Genomic DNA, 19,339 nt, shown 5'->3' on the forward strand with positions numbered 1-19,339 from the left:
AAATTGAAACTTACTTAAATGTGTACACTATCGACTAGAAATGAACAACCCGATCGACAAATTTCGTGCCCGTATTTTCACTTTGCGAATTAAACAAATAAAACAGAAAATACACCCACACAGCTGATAATCTACAAATAAGCGTCAATATGAACCATTCATCAATGTATGAACTGAATGAAAATAAAAAAAAAATAAAATAAAATAAAAACAAACAACAACTAGATACAAATAAAGAAAGAATATGAACCGTATGATGTATTAATTTAATTGATATGAAATGAAATATAGGATTATTGTGTTTTTTGAGAGAATTGAAAATAAATGAAAACTGTAGAAAAAAAGGAACATTTGACATTGACTATATTCTATTCATAAAATACCATAAATAGAAATTCAATGAATTTTTTTGTCTACCTTACAAAAAAAGGATAAAAACAAAGGTCGTTTTTGACGATTAGAGAGAAGCTAGAAATTGTAGCTATATTGTTCATTTTTCTTTGTGAAAAGTTCTTGTAAAAACTAATTTTAAACGCTTTTTTCTAATTTGGAATAATTTCTTGTACCTTTTTTAATTAATGTTCTCTTTCTCTTTCGCCCAGTATAGATATATTGAATTTGAATCGCAAAATTTAACACCGATTCTGATTAAATTTCAGTTCTGACACAGACAATTGAATATAAGGCAATACAAGAAATTTAAAAAAAAGAACACACACATAAACACGTTTTAAGCGAAAGCGATAGATTTTTACAGTAACCAAAACTCAATTAACAAAGCTATAACAAATTTATTATAATTGCAAACAATGGACAAATATGAATGAATAACAAAAATAAAAAAAACAACCAGAAAAATCATTGCAAATATTAAATGAGAATTGGTTTTCTTTTGATTTATTTCTGCATCCTTTTTATTCCCATAGCCCTTTAAGTTAAAAACATGGAAAGGATTTTTATACTTTTTCGAACTGTTTTCCTCTTCTTCGCCAGTCTTTTTCCTATCAAATCGGACACATAATAAAAAAAAATCAAACACCGACCATTTCTAATTCAATTCTTTATTTATAATTCATTTTTCATTCTCCAGAGTGTTAAAATGATATTGATGGTTTGTGTAAAATAAGGATTGGGTTCTTTAAGCAAAATAATATCAACCATCAAAATGGTTTTCTTTTTTCTTTTAGAAAATGTTTCATCGAAACAAAATATGTGTTCGTTATTAGATAGATTTTTTTTTTCTATTCGTATCGAAATAAAAATGAATGCGCTTCAATTAGACACTTGGTGTTCCAAGCGACGAAAGTGACCCTATAGCCGGCATATTTCTCGGATCTGTCATAAATTTTTCCAACAATTTCTGATCAAGTTTCTCATAATCTTTGCCCAACCGCGTGAAGTCGGTAATGCGCCAAATAATCGAACTCAACTCGGCAATACCCGTATCGATTTGAATTGTCAAAATGCGATTGATCCATTCGGTGGTTAGTTTGAAATTTTCTTGCTTGGTAATTGAGTCCAAAACTACGATGAACGGTTTAATGTTGTTGTTGCGCGGATTCAATACCAATTTTATGATTTCTTTCGATGCACGAATCGAACGTTGGTTTATCGCGCCAACAACTTCGATTAGAGCGCCGGCAAATGTTTTGCCCGTTTTCATGAATCCATCAACGATGGCAATGAAATGGAAATGGACTTTGCGCATATTACAATCGTTGACCATTTTTTTCAATTTATCTGTCAAGCCATGTTGTCCAAAGTAATCGCAAAAATCAACGAAATAAAAATCGAACAATTTTTGACATCGGCACATAAACTCATCGTACAGGTCAATGACTCTTTTTCGGTCCATTTTATTTATGCAGGAACGGAAGTAGTTGTGATCGGGCAATTGATGATTCAATTGGCATTCGTGCGGCAGTAGACAGGCCTCATTCATGTTAAGATGGCACGTTCGCTCAAATATACGATGAAAAATGCGATCATATCGCTGTGAAGTTGTTGCAAACGATGGCATTTCAAATGCACACAAACTTTTTTGCTCCAATTCTTTTCGCATGAATGTTGGCAAATCTGGATGTGGTTGTTGTACATTTATTTGTGCTTGGGTGGATGCCATGTTGCGGTGAGCATTTGAAAATGGTGTTGTGCCCGTTGCTCGTTGCGTTGGCGGCGTATCATTGATTGGACCGTCTGTGCTGTTATTTATGATAAAACCAGTTTTTTGACCATTTAATGGTGTGAACGGTTTTCCACTGATTCGACTACCCAAACGATCTTTCACCGAAAGGCGTTGTGGTTGTACATTGTTTGGTGCTTGTGATGATGCTTCGACATTCTTTTCAACTGGTACACTATTGGCTGGTCCAGGGATATTTTGTACAGTGCTTATGGCCATTCTTGGATCACGACTTACATTTTCTGCACCACTGATTGTTTTGTTTGTAATCACTCGTGCTGGGATCTTGAAGATCGCTTTTGGACCAATCGTTGCATTCGGAGCAGCCGGTTGTTCCAATATCTTATCCGATCTGTTGTTAATCGTAACTGTTACATTTTTCAGCAAATTGTTATGTATGGTTACGATTGGCTTCAACGGTGGAGGTTGCTGCTGTACTGAAACCGGCTCCTTCTGTACTGGCGATAGCTGACTTTGTACCGGTGACTCTAATGGCTTTTCTTTTCCTTTGGTTTTTCTTTCCGGTCGTTTCCAGAGTGGCATTGCCATTTTGTTCGTTTCCTTCGATATTATAGTGGAACTGTGAACGAAAAACGAAAAATAATCTTGGATTTGTGAAATAGAGCAAAACAAACAAATTCTACCTCGTAGAAGATTTTTCGACTTCTACATCGAACAATAAATCATCTAAATCGGGTTCATTGATATCGAGAATTTCATCGAAGTCAGCATTTTCTTGATTGTTGCCAATATTATCTGTACGTTCATCCATTGCTTCATCTTCTGAATGTACATCATTCGATTGTGATGCGGTGGATTTTGATTGAATTGGTTCGGTATCATTTTCAATGGAGTTAGTAGCTGTAATCGCTTCGATGTCAGCTTCGATTTCAGCTTCGATGTCACCTTCGATTTCAGCTTCGAGATCAGTTGTACTTGGAATTTCCAATTCCATCTCGATTTCACATTCAGAATTGACCGATTCCTCTGGAATGTCTTGTTCGCTATGTGCATTGTCATCGTTCTAAATATTTAAAAAAATATATATATTCGACCCAACAAGATCAAATTGAACCGAAAGTGTGGTTAGGTTACCTGTACAAATGATTCAACTTGCAGTTGTGTGTTCGTTTCATTGGACCCATTCGAAGTTTTTTCGACATCGTCATTTTCCTCCTCAGATAAAACAATAGTTTTATTCGGTTTCTTTCTTTTGACTTGATTGATGCATTCGTTATCAGAATCGAACGATAACTTTCGCTTTGGTGTTAAATCAAGCTCAATGTCGTCATCCTGTAATCACGATTAAAATAAAGTGATATCAACAGTCAAAAAACAGATGAGAAAAATAATGTAAAAATGTAGTTGTCAATAATGGATTCATTACTTACCGAAATAACGATATCTTGTTCATTTTCGGTCATTTTACAAGTTTTATCCACGTGTTTTTTCGTGTCGTCCAAATTACCGTTTGATATGGTTCTTACGCTAGCCGCTCGTAACCGTTTTGGTTGACAGCTTGCTTTTGATTGTGAAGGTGTCGACACCTTTTTCTCCAACTTCACTTGTGAACGCAGTTTCGAACGCAGTGTGAACGGTGGGCAAATTTCTTCAAAAACGTTGTCATCGTCATTATATGTTTGAAGTTTCGGTGTTTTTCGAACTGTTTGTGAGGCATTTTTTTTGCCTCGTTTTCGCTTGGGTGGCATGCTTAGTTTTTTTTTGTTTTCTCTTAATTAATATACACTTTTATCATGCAATTCAAAACCAGTAAAGTTCCAAGAACTAAAAAAAATATATGATGCTATTATTATACAGGGGAAAAAAATCTAACGATGCAAACAAAACACGCGTTTAATCATCGAAGTGTACGTCGACAGAAAGAAAGATGCGACGCTAGGAAAAAATCGTTTTGTGCTGATTTGTTGTTTTTTTTTTTTTTTTTTATTTATCCCCCTCTTCTTTTACAAAATATTGTATTCGCTTGCAATGCACAAACACAAAAACAAACAAACACCGCACCGAAGTGGTAACGAAATCGTTTTTATTGGCTTAGTATTGGTTGTACATTTGATCAGACTACAGAGCTTATATTTGTATACATACAATAAGTGTTTGTCATTTTTGTATTGTTTGCGTTTTGATTGGCGTATCGTTCTTCCATCCACCGGCTCTGTTACGCTTTCTTTGTTTTGTTTCGTTCGCACAGTGATGACATCGATGTGAAGTACAGACATTTGAATACGATGCAAATTTTGTCGAATTTCGGTAAGAACGTTCGATGCTCATAATGTGCATTTCTCCGAATCAATTTACCGATACCCTGGTATATTTCTAATGACGATAATACGGCACGTTGACACTCCGATGGCAATAAATTGATTGAGCCCATCGCTTCATTTGCCAAATTATCGGCAATATCAAGCATTTTTTCCGCATATTTTTTCAATTGAACATTCGGTATTTTCTTTGGATTTCGTTCGTTTACCAAACAATTTCGTTCATCATTTTCAAAATATGTACTTGGGACATAACAACGACCTATAAAAAAATTCACATTATTATTTAATCGAATCGACAAAAATCATTGGGAATCGGTGTTTATTTTTAATCTTACCAAGTGTTTCACTGTCCACTATGATATCACGACTTATGTTGCAAATTTGCAGGACCTAATTTCGTTTAAAAAAATTGCATTGATTGAGATACAAAAAAATAAATAAAAATAAAAATAAAAACACACCAAGCCCATTTTTCGTGCATTTTCAAGCATTGGTCCTATTGTGTCGGGCCATTTATAGCCTTTATGGCAAAATACAAATGTACATAATGTTGCAACACTGCTGGCAACATATTTCGAGTATTCAATCAAATCGTTTTCATGGAGCACAGGTCGTCCATCGATGTCCCATTTATAACCTTCGACCAATTCATAGAATGGCTCCTGTCATGGCATAAACTCAATTAGACAATGCAATGCATAAAACATACACAAGATAAGTACTCACGCTGGGCATGTAGTAGGAAATGCGAGCGATTGCACGAAACGATGATAGCTGCTCTTTGGTCAAAGTCTCCTCGAAATATTTCCAGTCGATCTTTGGACTTGAACCGTTCCTCTCCCAGCAATATTCCGATTTGATAGTACGATTGGAGAAAAGTTGATCTAAAAATTCCACAATTACACGAATTCGTTCCTTTTTCAATTCAATCGAGTGCTCATTATCAACCATATCGTCTGTTACTCGACAAAATGCATACAATATCGTTAGATCTTGCTTAATATCTGAAAATATATGGAAAATATTTTGTTATTCGTTTAAATCTCATCGATGAATTTATATGTGAGATGTGAATGAATTACCATTTGGAAAAAAATTAGCTGCCATACTAAATGATTTCGATGCTTTGTCGAGTACAACGATGCATGTTTCCAAATCGGTGATGGCTGTCGGATCAAATTTGTATTCATCGCACACTGACCTTTCGATGATCATTTTAAGGTAGCCGAAAAATCGCTGTAGCCCGCTAACATTCGAACCAATTGGAAATGGTTCTTCAAAGTATGTATCGACGACTGCTTTGGATTTGTCGAATGCATGCGAACCCAAAGCGACGATCATATTTGAAAAGAAGAAAAATAAAATCTCTTCAAGTGGTAAATCTTCGATGGGGAAAATTTCTAAACTAGTCGCTTCGTTGATATGCCATACTCTTGCACGAAGTGCAATCAAATCGACATAGCATAAATATATTGATGGCACAAGAATGCTTATCAACGTTGCTTTGTACCGTTTCACAATGTACGGTCCACTCATGTACCATAGCAATGTAACCACAACAAATACCCAGCAGGTCATGCAGCCCAGGTAAAACGGTTTGGTTGCCGGTATTGCATGCCGATATCCAGCGACTATGAATACCAGTGAAATTGCGATCACTCCGTAACGTATTAAATGGAATTTTGGACGATTGTAATTTTTCAAATGTAACGAATGCAACGTCCAGCGTGAACACAGGCTGGTCCATAATGTTGTATGGATTGTTTGTATAACAAAGAAAAGATACTCTTCAATCGGTACATAGCCAATGGTGCCGATAACAGCGTCTTTTCGATACCACCAAGCTTTATTATAAATTATATAATTATCCCAAGGAGTCGTATAAAGTACAGCCATTACACATAATACCATCATTTTTATCTTATCAAAGCTACCGATTAATGGGCGCATCAAAAGATACAGCAATATTGTAGGCGGCAACGTATAGTAAATATGCACTTGAAGATAGGTCAACATCTTGTATGTATTGCAATTTAAACGTTAATTAAACTCTGAAATAGACAACATATTTTGCGGCTTAAAGATTATATGAATTCAGACGAGAAAAAAAAAATTATATAATTAAAATGGTGATTGTAAACACATTTAATTTTCACTGGTCAACACAACCTTAGAATAATAAATAATAATTCTGATAATACGGTCTACGCAACGTACATGAACAAATTCTAGAGCAATCTTATTATTTCTAGCGATAGAAGAATGGAAAATTTACCAAAAACTATAAAAAACGACCTTTGAATGAAAATGAGTAAAAAAGGCACATTGAATTTAAGGTTTCAGTATTAAGAGATTGCAAATACGATTATTGAACTTGAGCAATTTCGTCTTATGTGGATCGAATTACGTTCGACCGTTGAAAATCGGCACGCACTCGCTTTTTCACAATACACGAATTTTGGTCACGAATAATTTTTTTTAAATCTCCGGACTCGCACACCCAATTCTTCCAGCTGAACAATGATCAATGATTATTATTGATCATTAGCAATGAAATCCGAACAAATACTTCATTTAATCTCAGACGATTGGAAATAGAATGAAAAAAAAAACAACAAACAAATAGTATTTTGATAACAAATGCCAATATCAAATGGAATGAACATTAAAATTTAATTGCAACGATTTCATTGACATCATTTCTACAATTTTCCACAGACTGATGTGCCATAGGCAAATTCATCTTCTTAAATAACCGTATTTATCTCACTTTTTCCACATTAACATTGTGTACTATTATGTTCTTTGAATAAATTACGGAAATTATCAAAAGAGCATTTTCTGTTCCACTGATAACACATTCATAATTATATAGATGAATCGGTTTGAGGTCATGTCCTCTTCAAATACAATTTTAATACATTCGTTCAAAGTTGAATAGATTAAGAGCAAAAAATTGCACGCATAAACAGACACAATTATACAATATAGATATAAATAGAATTGGAAAACATAATAAATATTTTACTTGTTATCTGCTAAAAATGTCATTAAACTAGTCATTGTACAATCAATGAGAACGACACTGTGTGTGATGTATGGTGTGATATAGATAATTGTGTATTGTGTCGTATCAGGTAAATAATTTACTGTTAGCATTTTTTGTGCGTCAGTTCCTGTCTGACATGCAGTCCATATCTGACGCGTGTGTGTGTGTAGTTCATATCGGTAATTTCATAAAGTTCATAAAAAATATCAGTCGGAGCAGCATGTTTAACTAGAAACAAACATCAAACCATAGATTTTGACATATACCATTGAATTACAAAAACGACATTTGGCTTCTTTTTAAACACTAGCGTTCATTGTAGAGCTTCACATTAGTTGTCATACGCTTGTCGTGAAAGTATCAAATTTTTCTTCGTTTGACAGTTGTGTTCACTGTATAAATATTCTCTCCAATTTTCTTTCTTTTGTGATTCGAAGCTCATTAAGTATGTCGTCGAAACGTAAGTCAGTCATAATTATTGGTTCTGGAGCTGGCGGTACTTCGTTGGCAGCTCGTTTAGCACATCAAGGATTTGATGTTACGGTGTACGAAAAGAATTCATTTTCGGGCGGACGATTATCGTTAATTCATAAAAATGGTCATCGTTTCGATCAGGGTCCGTCATTGTATTTGATGCCAAAAATATTCGAAGAAACATTCAGCGATCTTGGGGAGAAAATCTCTGATCATTTGGATTTGTTAAAATGTAAATCGAATTATATGGTACATTTCCATGACGGCGACAAGTTTGAATTGACGTGTGACTTGGCGCAACTTTTTGATCAATTGAAAAAACATGAAGGCAACGACGAACAAACATTAATTAGATTTATGGATTTTCTCAAAGAGACGCACATTCATTACGAAAACAGCATATCGATGGCACTCAGAGAAAATTACGCTAATTGGTACGATGAATTTCAACTCAAACACATTCCGCTACTCAATAAACTACATCTATGGGACAATGTTTACAATCGCACAAAGAAATTCTTTCTCAGTGAAAAAATGCGAAAAGCATTCACCTTCCAGACAATGTACATCGGAATGTCACCATATGATGCACCAGCTCCATATAATCTATTGCAATACACTGAAATTGCCGAAGGTATTTTTTTTTCTTATTGGATGTTTTTCTTTTGGTTTTTATTTAAATTCTTTTTGAAGGAATTTGGTATCCAAGAGGAGGTTTTCATCAGGTTGTTGAACAATTGGAAAAAATTGCAACGAAAAAATTTGACGCCAAATTTGTGTACAACACTGGCATCGAAAAAATCATTGTCGACGACAATCAAGTGGCTAAAGGTGTTCGCCTTGAAAGTGGAGATGAAAAATACGCCGATATCGTTGTGTGCAATGCAGGTAATCAAACGATACTTTTAGATATAGACTCTTATCACTTGATAATTCAATGATTATTTGTTTATTCATTTAATTTCAAACGATCATTTTATTTTTAAACATTTCATTGATAATCTTTGACTTCATCGTCAATGTATTTCATTCAATTCAATCAGATTTGGTATATGCGTACAACAAACTATTGCCCACGACTCCGTATGGAATTCGTTTGGGTGAAAAAGGTCAATTTACTTCGTCATCAATTTCATTCTATTGGGGACTATCGCGCAAAGTTCCTGAACTGGACGTACACAACATATTCTTAGCCGAACAATATCAATCAAGTTTTGATGATATTTTCAAGCGTAACCTACTGCCAGAGGATCCATCATTCTACGTATGTTTCACTAATTTTTAATACACTGAATAAGAGTAATAAGAAAAATCTTTATCTTTTTAAATAAAGGTCAACGTTCCATCACGTATCGATCCATCAGGTACATTAATTAAAACTCATATTTTTACATCAAAGCAAAAAATCATCTGCCATTCGCAGTGTGATTAGCTTTCTGCGACGATATAGAATAGATTTTTTGTTTTCTTTTTATCTGTTGGTGTATTATAGTAATGATATATTTTTCAATGTTATCTTTACAGCCGCACCTGAAGGCAAAGAAACAGTTGTAGTGTTATTGCCAATCAGTCATATCGCTCCAAACAATGAAAATCGCATCGATGAAATGACTGCAATCGCACGCTCCAAAGTCATCAAAACAATTGAAGCCCGCTTGAAGATAAACAATTTCGAAGAGCTCATCGAAACGGAAGAAATAAATGATCCGCGATCGTGGCAAAGTAAATTCAATTTGTGGAAAGGATCCATTCTAGGTCTCTCGCACAACATCACTCAAGTACTTCATTTCCGGCCAAAAACACGAAGCCAACTGTTCAAAAATCTATACTTTGTTGGCGCATCAGCGCATCCAGGTAAAATGAACAATCTGGAAAGCAAAACGTAATGAAAAATCATATATGTCTTTATTTTCTCCTCTTAAGGTACTGGCGTGCCCATTGTGTTATGCGGCGCTAAATTGGTCGAAACTCAGATTATGGAAGATTTTGGTATGATTGAACGCATTGATAACAGAGCCAAGATTTTTACGCAGTATTTCATTTTTGTTTTGTTCCTTATCGCTATCGGTTATCTGTTTTCACTCATTTTTTAAATTTTTTTTTGTTTGAAACACTTTTATTTTAATTGAAAATTGATTTTCTTTTCTTGTAACAAATAATGCTTTTTTCTCTATACATCAAATAAATGTCTATATTGAATCAGAACAAAAATTCAAATGTTTAAATGCTTCATTTTAATCATCAGTTTCTTTTAATGATAAGGTGATTTTCACATTGATCTACGATAAAGGTTAATTACGATAAAGTGAAAATCATGGATATTAAATGTTTGTGTTTTTTTCCATTATTTTCGAGATTTGCACAGAATTGAGAAAGTACTTTTTTCACACCGAATTTGAATATTTTGTGCAATGAATTTGGATTAATATTATATAATTGATTTTTTTCCAAATATTTATCATCGTTTTTTCAAGTCAGTGTGCTGCCTCTAATATATAGATTATAGATGTTTGTGGAGAAAAAACAACTGCAATGTTGCAATGCTCCACTGTAGTTCTTGCAGCATTTATTCTCAATTTCATTCAAACGTAAACAAATCATAGAAAAGAGGTGTTTGGTGATTGAACATATTTATTGGGTTGGCGAGAAATCAGTTGGTCGTAAGATGCGAGTGTGCATTTCTCTATTTAAAAAAAATTCAGCGATTTAAATTTGATCATTGGTTTTACATGAAAAAATGTAAAATTTTCACCTTATAAGTGGTACAGTGTAAGCCACACACTCATCCCAGCCAGGTGCTCGCCAAGCAGCCTCACGGCTTTCTTTACGATCCTGAAATGATTTATAGCCTAAAATAGATACACCAGAAGGAAAACAAATGATTATCATCTTTTTTTGTTTAAAAATTCATTTGATTCAATTAAAGTTATCCGAAAAACTTACACCAAATGTGATGAACATTGTAAAGACGTCCGATTTGCGAGAAAAAACCGGCGAATGGCACATCGCCAGCTTGACGATATTGGATACCTCTGGCCCAATTGTTACCTAAAACATATGAATGCAATGAATAAAGTCGCGAGATTGAAATCGTGTCAAAGTATACCCCATTCGATCATGGTCCCTGGTTTTAAGCGATATGAACGCATTTCATAAATATGAGACGGATCACGTAATTTAATTTGTGGCCAGTAGCTGAACTGAAGCATATATTGTAAATGACGCGAACGCATCAATACTCCACGTTCTTTTTCAAGCGATTGATAATCCTACAAGAATAACAAATTCAATTTTTAAATACATTTAATTTGTATTCGCTTTGATTTTCTATACAGTAAAGGTCAATGTTTACTTTATCATTTTCTAAAATGCGATGAGCTGCATCAATTTTCTCAAAGCCACCCGTATATTTCCACAAATGCAAACACTGATCCATATCGCCGACATGGACAGTCCATGAACCAATCTAAACATTGAAAGGTAAAGAACATCAACAAACTTTCATTATTATCCAATACAAATGAACAAATTTGCATACCAAATCGGATGAAATTTCATCTTTTTTCGAGTGAATCAATGCGGTTGTCTTTTTGCTGTAATTCAAAGAATAAATTTAATTGAAGTCATCCGACTAAGGTTGTCGAATTTCGTTTCTCTCTCGTATTTTATCTTTTCAATGCCATAATCTTGGATATTTAATTGCATATTTTGAAATTTTTGTGGATTTTCACTTCGAAAAGTCCAATTATGGATTGTAGCATTGGAAAGAGAAACGACTGAATTACTTACTAATTTTCCAAATATTTGGTTTTGGAATCGGGTCGTACATTATGCGTATGAAGTGCATAAATGACCTCTTTGTCGCTCAACATCCGACTGTGAGATTCTTTGGTTGGTTCAATTTTACGAACCAATAATTTGCTCAGCCACGAATCATCCTTTGACAAGGCCGATGACGTTGACAACGTTCTGAAATTATTCGAAAAGAAATAATAAAAAAAAAAAATTCACACTGGCGGCTAGACTAACTAAAATTAGCATTCATCAATTTTACCAATCAAATGTAATCATTAAATTTATAATCTCAACACAAAAAAAATTACCCCACACAAAAATACTATCAACTGTTATCATTTCAATTTGTTTTTCTATTCAAAGCGGCAAGAATAAGTCAAAAGTGAAATTATTATCAGCTGAGAATATTTTTGTTGGTCAAGTGAATAGTTGTTGTTGTTGTTTTTCCGATGACGACAAATACAAAACAAAAATAGTCAAACAAATAAACAAAAAACACTTCGGCACAAAAATAAACTATGGAAAAAATCAAATTTGAAGTGGAAATTGCGTACAATATAAATTTAATTGAATTTTATTCACTTACCGGTATGGTGATGAAGTTGTCGTCATCACCAATTTTGGCAATGTTTTCAATTTATTCCAAGCCGACATATTCACAAAGATATTCTTTTTTCACCCTTTCTTTCCCTGAATTAAAAAAAAACAGCAAACAATAATATTAATCAGAAATGCCGAAAATGATTAGGATAAAGGCGTGTATATTTGCCTCACTTTTTTGATTGTATCAAATTTTTATATAATACGTGCTTGTGTATCGAAATGAAGGTTATTTTTATTAGGAGCGACAAGAGAATAACAAACAAATGATGAGAACACCAATTTCTATTAGTGGCTCTGTTTGACGACTTTACTGGATCTCATATTCTCTGATAACAGAATAAAAGTTGATTATTTTTGTATTGAGCATTTGACGTTTCACGTCTACGCATTATATTAGATTGGTGTGTCTGTGAAAATGAGCGTATGGATGTGTTGGTGCGTTGACAGTTCATGGTAGCCATACGTCGTTCCGACAAACGTCAAAGTCGGTAGCATTCTATGGTAGCCCCTTCAAATACAACATAGATTTGATGCATAAAATCACGACATTCCATAAAATACCTTCATTTTTGGTCAACTCAACTCACTGTACATTCTCTTTCAATTGTGTGAGACTTCATTTTTTTTTATCATTAGATCCGCATCATATTGAACAGCAATAATATTTAAACGGTCATCCAAGTACACCATGTACACTGTTGACAAGCAATTTAAACTGTTTGATCTTTAAGTTTGTAATCAAAACCTGATTTGTGATGATGATGTAAACAAAGTTCAGTACCACGAAACACATACAATTAGCAATGCGTCAGTGACGTTTTTAAAATCATCCCATCACAGCAGCTACCAATATTTTTCAGCGCGTTTGCTTATCGCATGCAGATCATTATTTAAGTGCAGCTAAATATTTACACAGTTATAAACTCAATAAAATAGATCGTGATGAACTGTAGATAAGAATATTATTTGTTGAAATAAATTTTAGTTCCGTTTTTGATAAATACATAATCGAATGCAACGCCAATTGTTCTTAAAATGAATGAAATTCGTATAAAATTTAAGTCATTTGTGATTGGAGTTATCGCGGTGGTATTTTCGCTATTTTATTTGGCTTTACGAACTCCAGACTGTCCAAATTTAACAAATGACGCATATACATATCAACCGCAACAGGTGCCACAGAATAAACAAACGATTACCACACCGCAACCATTTACTGTATATGCAATTACACCGACGTATGCACGTCCCGTACAAAAAGCCGAACTCACGAGGTAAGTTAAAAATAAATCGTTTGTGTGTCGATATTTATTTATTTTTTTATTCGTTTCACCTTTCAGATTAGCTCAAACATTATTACTTGTGCCGTTTGTTCATTGGATTATTGTTGAAGATGATGAGAAAAACTCAGATTTAGTACGTAACCTGCTCGCTCGAACTGGGCTGAATAAACGAAGTACATTATTGTTTGCAAAAACACCAAGTGATTTTAAATTGAAACGAAAAGATCCGTCATGGACGAAGCCACGTGGAGTTGCACAGCGAAACGAAGCACTGAAATGGGTGCGTAAAAACGTCGAATACTCACCAAACTCACAGTCGGCCGTCTATTTCATGGACGACGACAACACATACAGCACCGAACTGTTCGAAGATATTAAAAATATCAAACCGGGAAAAGTAGCGGTTTGGCCAGTCGGCCTTGTTGGAGGACTTTTGGTGGAAAAACCGGTATTGGATGATGATAATCGAGTTTTAGGATTCAATAGCGCTGTGAGTTAATTACTTTTTTTATATTTTAAATGAACATTTTCAATCAACTTTCGTTTTTGTTCTAGTGGCGACCTGAACGTCCATTTGCGATTGATATGGCCGGTTTTGCAATTTCAACTGATCTTCTTTTCAAATATCCGAATGCAGTGTTTTCGTACGATGTGGAACGGGGCTATCAAGAAAGTGAAATTCTCCGATATTTAGTTGTTGTGCGCGATTTACAACCGCTTGCCAATTTTTGTCGCGAAATTTTCGTGTGGCATACGCGAACGGAAGCGCCCAAATTGGATGCGGAAGCGAAGTTGCGAAAAGATAACCAACAATCAAACAAAGGAATGGAAGTTTAACTTCTGAAGCCATATCTCAAGATGATTCTTTGTGGAAGCCATGCAGCTATTATCAATTTGTTTATATGCAGACCAAGAATTGCATCGACATCTCACACTTTTTCTATTATTGTAAGCCAAAATGTTCAAACAAAAAACGATATCGGTTAATTATATACGAAAAACAGGAATATTTTAAATCTCAAAACAATAAATATCGATTTTTTACTCAGAAATTCGAACATTTTTCACAATTATTTTGCTTTTCAGTCTCATGAATTCAACGATGGAATTTTATGGGTCGGCTGACCTGTTAATGAGCTTAAGTGACCTTTTCAGATTGAATACTTACGTTTGGAATTTCAAGCGGAGACCGAAACACCGTCCAAGAAGATTATTTCAACACCTGACCTCCTGCACTTTGTAATTGATTATTTTAAAATAAAATGGAAGTGTTTGTTTCTTGTTTCTTGAATTTCGTTTCACGTGTCAGTTTTATTGATCATAATAATACGTAATATAAAATTTTGCTTAAATCAAAATTATTACCGTTTCCATTGTGTTGTCAGTATTTTAATAACTAAAGCAAAAATCAAACAAAGCAAACCAAAAGTCAATCGCCATTATCTGGATTGTACCAACGTACAATTTTTACTGTTAAGGTCATTTTCGAGCCGTGGAGATGCAGTAAGTGGTAACGCATTCGAGTTTGGACAAACGACCAACAATTTGGTTGACTTCGTGCGATTTATTAATTAAACTTGAATATCATTTGATAGCGGTTATTATCGATAGATTTGTATATATTACTATAGTTTTGTTTTTCTTGATAAACTGTCATGTTTTCACAATAAAATATCTTAATAATGGAAATGAAGTCAAAAGACAAAAAAGGGGTTAATTTAAATGGCAACAAATCGCGATTTCTCCAAACTAAATTCTTTGCACGTTTTATTCCCTTACATTCGAATCATTGCGGTGAAAAAATTGAATTTTTTTGTACCAAATAATACTGCAACGTGAAATAGTTTCATTTCGGTACAAAATATGGGAACTATTGTTTCAACGCACTGATTCATTTGTGAGTAACACATTCAGAGTATATTTAGACAAATAAGGCAATTTTAAATATGGAATGAAAATAATATTTGGGCGTTAAATAGACAAATAGAATGCGAAATAAATGTGGTTTTTAACTGACGTTAAACCATATTTGTCAATATGAATTCGAACAAACACGAACGAAAATTAAACAAATAATAATTATCGTAAATATGTGAGAAATTGTTATCGGCGGAACTTATTGTGTAAATGATTTATGCATATTTGAAGCAAACTGGCACATAAATAAATGGCATTTATTTGATTAGAATAAACATTTATTTGTATAAATGAGTTTTTACGTCATAAAATTGTTGAAATTGTTTTGATTTCCCATGAAAATTAGTTTTGCTCGTCAGGGATGACATCATTAAGTAGGTTTATTTGATCGGAGAAAAAATATTTGGTCTTTTTTTAACAAAAACCAAAATTTAATGTTTCAAAATGAATGCACTTCGGCCCAAAAATTACAATTTACATGAAATTCCCAAATATTGATTCATTTTTTTTATCTTTTATATTGTGGTGATGATTCTAAGTACGATTTTTTTTGTGAAATCATTATTAGTTCAATTGTTATTGTTTTTTAAATGACGAATGAAAAAAAAAATCAAATAGAAAAGTTACACAATGGACATTGTGCATAGTTTCACTCGAAAAAAGTTTTTCGTTGACTCAATGTCTCCGGTTTTGGCCTTCTCTTCACTTACTTTAATTATATATAGAATTGGTGATTATGATATTTGGTTTTATTTCATCGTCTTCTTCTATCATTCAGTGTTTTTGAGTCTAAATATCTAAATCCATTCTTTTTTCATAAATAAGCTACAGACCAGAGCGATTAAATTAAATTAATTTCAAGAAAAATGAATTATAAAATGAATTATTATACTTGTCAATTATTAACAATAAAATAGTTTTTGTTGTTGTTGTTTTCATTTAAGTAAATGATCTTGCGGAGCAAAGACTAAACTTACTTTTTTATCCCAATTCACGTAAAAAATTTGTTGTTTTGTTACTTAATTAGACAAAATTTACATCTAGAGACGATACAATTTCATTTTGTTAACCGATACTTAAACATAATAAATTGGTTTGAGTTTGTTGTTCATTGTGACAAATACGAATTCGAATTTTAATTAATTGGAACTAATTTAAAATTGACGAAAACAAAATTTTGCTTTAAAATGAAAATGAGTTGGAAATTTTGTGTGGCAGATTTTTCTAATCAAAGATCGTTCGCTGATCACGTTTTCTGTTGCACGCTATGTGAAAATGACAATTTCATTACACTTTCGTCTTACTTTGGTAAATGTGTTGACATCGATTTTGTTTTGTTTTTTTTTTTTAATTATTGTTATTCATAGCTACTCCTTAAGATTAACGTTTACATTTATTACATGTTTGTTTTTGTTTGTTTCTGTGCATTTTGAAATGTTCACATTTAGCAAAAAGAATGAATGTTTATGTGTTTGTTGCACTGTCGCTGCCTTGCGTTTATCATACATATTTATTTTTCTTCGTCTCTTTGTTTAAATTTTTTCAGGATTTTTCCCATCAAAAGTCGTGCAAATTAACGTATATAATTCCATTAGTGAGATTGTTGCTTGAAATCTGCCTTTATATTCACACAGCTGAGTTTTTGCCGAAGAAATCACCACCGCTCCGAGAGTGCACGGTTCGGCCATCGTATTCAACGGACAATGGTTTCTTCATCGAATCACAGTCCATTGTGTTAAGTGGCTCGTGTTCATCCCTACATTATAAAAAGAAAGAACAACAAAATTACAATTTTTTTTATTAAGTAGATAATGTTTGAAAAAAAAAAAATAGAAAATAATAATCAAGAAATGAAAATATGTCTAAATGTGAAATTTAAATAAAAGAACTACATTTTGACAGGAGATGCATTTATCATATTACTAGATAAATGAAAGAATAGACAACATTTTAAAGATGCTTTCATTCTTTTGATGTTCCACAAAAATGTTTTAAATAATTCTCAAGCGAAAAAACTCTCATCATCAAAATGAATGTAACACATTTTAAAGTGACGTTTTTATTAAGCACTTCGAATAGAATCAAGTGCAAAAAAAAATTGGCAAACGAAACTGCATCTTTGATGTGAGCGCTTTGAACACATTTTCAAAAGAAAATAACAGCTCTTTTGCATCAAACAAAAGTCTGATTAAATTTAAGTATACAAAACCGTTGGCATTTTTTTTTCTCTTCTCATTTCATTTACTTCATTGTTGGGTATGAAATTTGCTTCAAGATTGAGATTTTTCTGTACAGAAGTAAATAACGTGATAGACGAAGAGAATGTGCCAATGCTCTAAATTATTACTAAAGCGCACAACATAATTTGTGTTCATTTTCATTTTTCATCTCCTGTTTGTAGAAATTAAAAAAAAATGCAAACGTAAATGGTTCTGAATGTAATAGAAGACACTTGAACAAAATAAGAACTCTTTGCATCTTCAAATCTCACGGTATTTTTCGTAGAAATTGAAAAAGAAAACGCAACAAAAAAATATCAGAAACAAAAAAAGTCGAATAAAAATGATAAGAACGGAAAAAGAACATAAGCACTCATCGTCCGAAAGGAAACGAAAAAAAAAAACAAAAACACTTTGGCGATAACGGTTGTTTGTGGGCGCTTACGGTGTTGTGACTGGTGATCCGCCAAGTTTCAATGGTGGTGGCAATGGTAAAGGCGATGGAGGTGGCTCCTTCACAAGCTGTCCGCTGCAATAAGGTAGCGGGAAACGCCAACCGTAAAGACTATATGTTTATTTATTTGGAAATCAAGAAAAATTGGTTTCGACTTGGTTTTTAACGATTTCAACTTTTTTTTATTCGATTCATGATTGATGTTTTCTTATGATTTGTTGCATTTAAAAAAAGGGAAATTTGTTTATCTTTTTTTTTCTACGAAAAAAAAGCGTTTGAAAGTTGATATTTTCTTTTATTATTTACAAAAGGAAGCATGAGATTGAAAGGCGAATGATAATTGAATGGAAAAATAAAGACCGTTACTCTGTTTTCTAGTGCAGTAATGTCAAAGAGGATTCAAACCGACTTTTCCAATTTCTTTTTTATGTTTTTATGCAATATTATATAGCAAAAGTTGAAATGATATAGCATACCTGCCGATTTTCGTTTCTTCGTCGAGTTCAGATGGGGCTCTCTTGTTGCGTCGACACAACGTTGCAATCACACCAATGTGCATCGTAAGGCAGCATACAAAATCGACGATAAGCAAAAACAGTAGAACACCACCGACAGCAATGGCAATCAGAGAGGCTGATGTAACTGGCGATGCAGGAATTACCAGGTCACGGCCTAAAATCAAAACGTTCACAAATCCAATGCGATATCGTCGTTTACATTTTGTTAATCGGGCGCAGGGTTTTGGGTGCGTGTATTTTTTTGTTTTGAGTATTTGCCAAATCCAAATCAAATAGTGCGTGTAGATTAGTTTCAAACAAATTAGAACAAAAATTTAATTGTAATTAGTGAATGTTCGAAATTAATGCAAATATTGAACATAAATATGTGTTGTTAGTGAAGAAGAAAGTTACTTACACAAAATATGTAAGTGTATATTTGTGTTAGATATATTTAACATAAATGTATATGCAATTTGTGTTTTTTTCTCATGTAGATCGTTTGCATATGGGTGTGTGTATTTTTTGTGTGTTTAATAAATATGTGCAAATTCAAATGAAATAAAAATTGAAATGAAATTATT

At 33.3% G+C, this 19,339-nt stretch overlaps 6 protein-coding genes across 13 annotated transcripts in view; 2 read left to right on the forward strand and 4 right to left on the reverse strand.

Moving 5' to 3' along the window:
- Positions 1-1,049: 1,049 nt before the first annotated feature.
- Positions 1,050-4,064, reverse strand: LOC116339808. Its single transcript, XM_031765864.1, has 4 exons — positions 3,574-4,064; positions 3,278-3,475; positions 2,827-3,206; positions 1,050-2,762 (listed from the first exon to the last, which is right to left on the reverse strand). The coding sequence occupies exons 1-4, from the start codon at positions 3,889-3,891 to the stop codon at positions 1,277-1,279; spliced, it is 2,382 nt and encodes a 793-aa protein (XP_031621724.1). The 5' UTR covers positions 3,892-4,064; the 3' UTR covers positions 1,050-1,276.
- A 140-nt stretch (positions 4,065-4,204) lies between these two features.
- On the reverse strand, positions 4,205-7,601 carry LOC116339528 (bifunctional lycopene cyclase/phytoene synthase-like). 4 transcript variants are annotated; one of them, XM_031765462.1, is made up of 6 exons: positions 7,493-7,601; positions 5,547-6,515; positions 5,191-5,468; positions 4,926-5,126; positions 4,800-4,854; positions 4,205-4,723 (listed from the first exon to the last, which is right to left on the reverse strand). In XM_031765462.1, exons 2-6 carry the CDS (start codon positions 6,478-6,480, stop codon positions 4,359-4,361), a joined length of 1,833 nt encoding a protein of 610 aa, XP_031621322.1. In that variant the 5' UTR covers positions 6,481-6,515; positions 7,493-7,601; the 3' UTR covers positions 4,205-4,358. The 4 variants fall into 4 exon arrangements, with proteins under 4 accessions (XP_031621322.1, XP_031621323.1, XP_031621320.1 ...); XM_031765463.1 differs by lacking the exon at positions 7,493-7,601 and adding an exon at positions 7,235-7,253; XM_031765460.1 differs by lacking the exon at positions 7,493-7,601 and adding an exon at positions 6,740-7,178.
- Positions 7,602-7,764: 163 nt separating this feature from the next.
- On the forward strand, positions 7,765-10,117 carry LOC116339530 (phytoene desaturase-like). Its single transcript, XM_031765464.1, has 6 exons — positions 7,765-8,621; positions 8,681-8,875; positions 9,031-9,251; positions 9,321-9,351; positions 9,512-9,841; positions 9,911-10,117. The coding sequence occupies exons 1-6, from the start codon at positions 7,961-7,963 to the stop codon at positions 10,078-10,080; spliced, it is 1,608 nt and encodes a 535-aa protein (XP_031621324.1). The 5' UTR covers positions 7,765-7,960; the 3' UTR covers positions 10,081-10,117.
- An 81-nt stretch (positions 10,118-10,198) lies between these two features.
- On the reverse strand, positions 10,199-12,735 carry LOC116339532 (protein NipSnap). Of its 2 annotated transcripts, none has more exons than XM_031765467.1 (9): positions 12,557-12,735; positions 12,369-12,472; positions 11,777-11,956; positions 11,526-11,580; positions 11,340-11,453; positions 11,094-11,256; positions 10,931-11,035; positions 10,740-10,836; positions 10,199-10,670 (listed from the first exon to the last, which is right to left on the reverse strand). In XM_031765467.1, the coding sequence occupies exons 2-9, from the start codon at positions 12,434-12,436 to the stop codon at positions 10,619-10,621; spliced, it is 834 nt and encodes a 277-aa protein (XP_031621327.1). In that variant the 5' UTR covers positions 12,437-12,472; positions 12,557-12,735; the 3' UTR covers positions 10,199-10,618. The 2 variants fall into 2 exon arrangements, with proteins under 2 accessions (XP_031621327.1, XP_031621328.1); XM_031765468.1 differs by having other exon boundaries at positions 12,593-12,728.
- Positions 12,736-12,892: 157 nt separating this feature from the next.
- On the forward strand, positions 12,893-14,720 carry LOC116339531 (galactosylgalactosylxylosylprotein 3-beta-glucuronosyltransferase I). Its single transcript, XM_031765466.1, has 3 exons — positions 12,893-13,659; positions 13,726-14,158; positions 14,224-14,720. The coding sequence occupies exons 1-3, from the start codon at positions 13,421-13,423 to the stop codon at positions 14,503-14,505; spliced, it is 954 nt and encodes a 317-aa protein (XP_031621326.1). The 5' UTR covers positions 12,893-13,420; the 3' UTR covers positions 14,506-14,720.
- A 2,169-nt stretch (positions 14,721-16,889) lies between these two features.
- LOC116339527 (fasciclin-2) overlaps positions 16,890-19,339 on the reverse strand; it is a 97,191-nt gene continuing 94,741 nt past the window's right edge. For 2 of the 4 annotated variants that reach the window (XM_031765458.1, XM_031765456.1), the window contains 3 exons: positions 18,735-18,930; positions 18,250-18,369; positions 16,890-17,341 (listed from right to left, as the gene is read on the reverse strand). In XM_031765458.1, the coding sequence (XP_031621318.1) occupies positions 17,212-17,341; positions 18,250-18,369; positions 18,735-18,930 (446 nt within the window). In that variant the 3' untranslated portion in view covers positions 16,890-17,211. The remainder of the gene's footprint in view (positions 17,342-18,249; positions 18,370-18,734; positions 18,931-19,339) is intronic. The other 2 variants (XM_031765457.1, XM_031765459.1) reach the window with 2 other exon arrangements.

Source organism: Contarinia nasturtii, unplaced genomic scaffold (assembly GCF_009176525.2).
Source record: "Contarinia nasturtii isolate CC-2019 unplaced genomic scaffold, AAFC_CNas_1.1 Cnas_scaffold_533, whole genome shotgun sequence".
Classification (NCBI taxonomy): domain Eukaryota; kingdom Metazoa; phylum Arthropoda; class Insecta; order Diptera; family Cecidomyiidae; genus Contarinia; species Contarinia nasturtii.